Source organism: Macadamia integrifolia, chromosome 13 (genome assembly GCF_013358625.1).
Source record: "Macadamia integrifolia cultivar HAES 741 chromosome 13, SCU_Mint_v3, whole genome shotgun sequence".
NCBI lineage: Eukaryota > Viridiplantae > Streptophyta > Magnoliopsida > Proteales > Proteaceae > Macadamia > Macadamia integrifolia.
Window position 1 is genome coordinate 21106454 of NC_056569.1, and position 1488 is coordinate 21107941.

At 46.2% G+C, this 1488-nt stretch overlaps 1 protein-coding gene across 1 annotated transcript; it reads right to left on the reverse strand.

The window, feature by feature from the left end:
* Positions 1–260: 260 nt before the first annotated feature.
* On the reverse strand, positions 261–1226 carry LOC122059092 (mitogen-activated protein kinase kinase 9-like). The gene has a single exon (XM_042621788.1). It carries the CDS (start codon positions 1224–1226, stop codon positions 261–263), a length of 966 nt encoding a protein of 321 aa, XP_042477722.1.
* Positions 1227–1488: the final 262 nt, after the last annotated feature.

Sequence of the window (1488 nt, forward strand, 5' to 3'; positions counted from 1 at the left end):
CCCCCCCCCCCCTTAAGAGAAGCTCATCGGGATTCACAGTCGTAACAAACCAAACCATAATACATATTAGGATCCACTAGGGTTTTGACACCAATGTAACAGTTAATAAGCAATCAACATAGATAGACACAAAAATAATAAGAAAAGAAACAAATATGAAATTTATTAATTTTCTCTAAAATCTGTTTTCATGCAGGAAAAATATCCTGGACGTAATATGTACAGATTAAATCACATAAAAAAATGATTTTATTTCAACATCAATTTTCAGATTCCCGATCGTTGGAGATAAAAGGATGTGATAAGAGCTGCGAAACCGTCCATCTCTGATTGGAATCCTTCTGCAAACAACACTTGATGAAGCTTTGAAACTCCTCCGAAGCACTATCAGGCAAGCTTGGTAGTTCTTCGTTACATATGGCCAATGTTAGTGTGAGCCAATCAGGTCTCTGGTCTGGAGAAAGCAAGGGGAAGTGACCCACGTAAAGCTCCAATACAGTAAGCCCCAAGCTCCATACATCGGCTGCGTAACCGTCGTAGTTGGAACCGTAGGTGTCTTGATCCAGCCTGTCAGGGCTCATATAAGCACAAGTACCCACAAAAGAGTCGCAGCGTTGGAGTGTATCTCTCATGATCTTGCTGATACCGAAGTCTGCAATCTTTACTTCCATCTTCTGATTCACCAATAGATTCGAAGGCTTGATATCTCTGTGGACGATCTTCTTGGAGTGAAGGTAGTTGAGACCTTTGAGGACTTGGCGAGCAATGGTGGAGAGTGAGAGCTCTGAGAAGCTTCCATGAGATTTCACGTAAGTGTCGAGTGTGCCGCCATCCATGTACTCCATGAGGATCGCATTGTCTCCGAAAGGATCATCGAAAATGCCATGGCACCGAACGATGAAGGGAGAATCCGTACGACGAAGGATGTCCATCTCGTTGACGATCTGGCTGCGGACTGTAGTGTCGCAGTCTCCACGTACGACTTTGAGAGCGTAGATGGTGGAGGTGAGGTTGTGGCGGACTTGGTAGACTGTGCCGCAATTGCCATGTCCGATCACTTTAAGTTTCTCCAGGTCGGAGAGGCTATCGACTTCTTGGGATAGGGTGGTGGTTGTGGCAGCGGAGAAGAGCGAAGCTGGGGGGAGTCGGAGGGGGAAACGAGGGCAGCAATGGGTAGAGTCAGGCAAGGAGACTCGGAGATTAAGTTTCCGACGTTGTACTTCCATTGTTGATAGGTATGGTGGGTCCAGGATGGGAGTGGTATATTTATAGCCTTGTGAGTTCACTATCAGAGGTAGACACGAACTAGGAATGAGATCCTTTCAATGTGCCAGTCCCATTGGTGCGTATCCGACGATTCAGAGTTATTTGAAGTGAGTGTCCCCACTCCCCATGTTGTTAGGCAAAATTATCCTCTACTCTGAGTGTCGCTGCCCAGTGAACATCAGATGGTCAATACCACCTCAAGGCACGTGCCCAAATGGTCTA

What these genes read in the sequence shown, in the direction of transcription:
- LOC122059092 (XM_042621788.1), bottom strand. Translation starts at nt 1,226, where the DNA reads ATGGAAGTACAACGTCGGAAACTTAATCTCCGAGTCTCCTTGCCTGAC.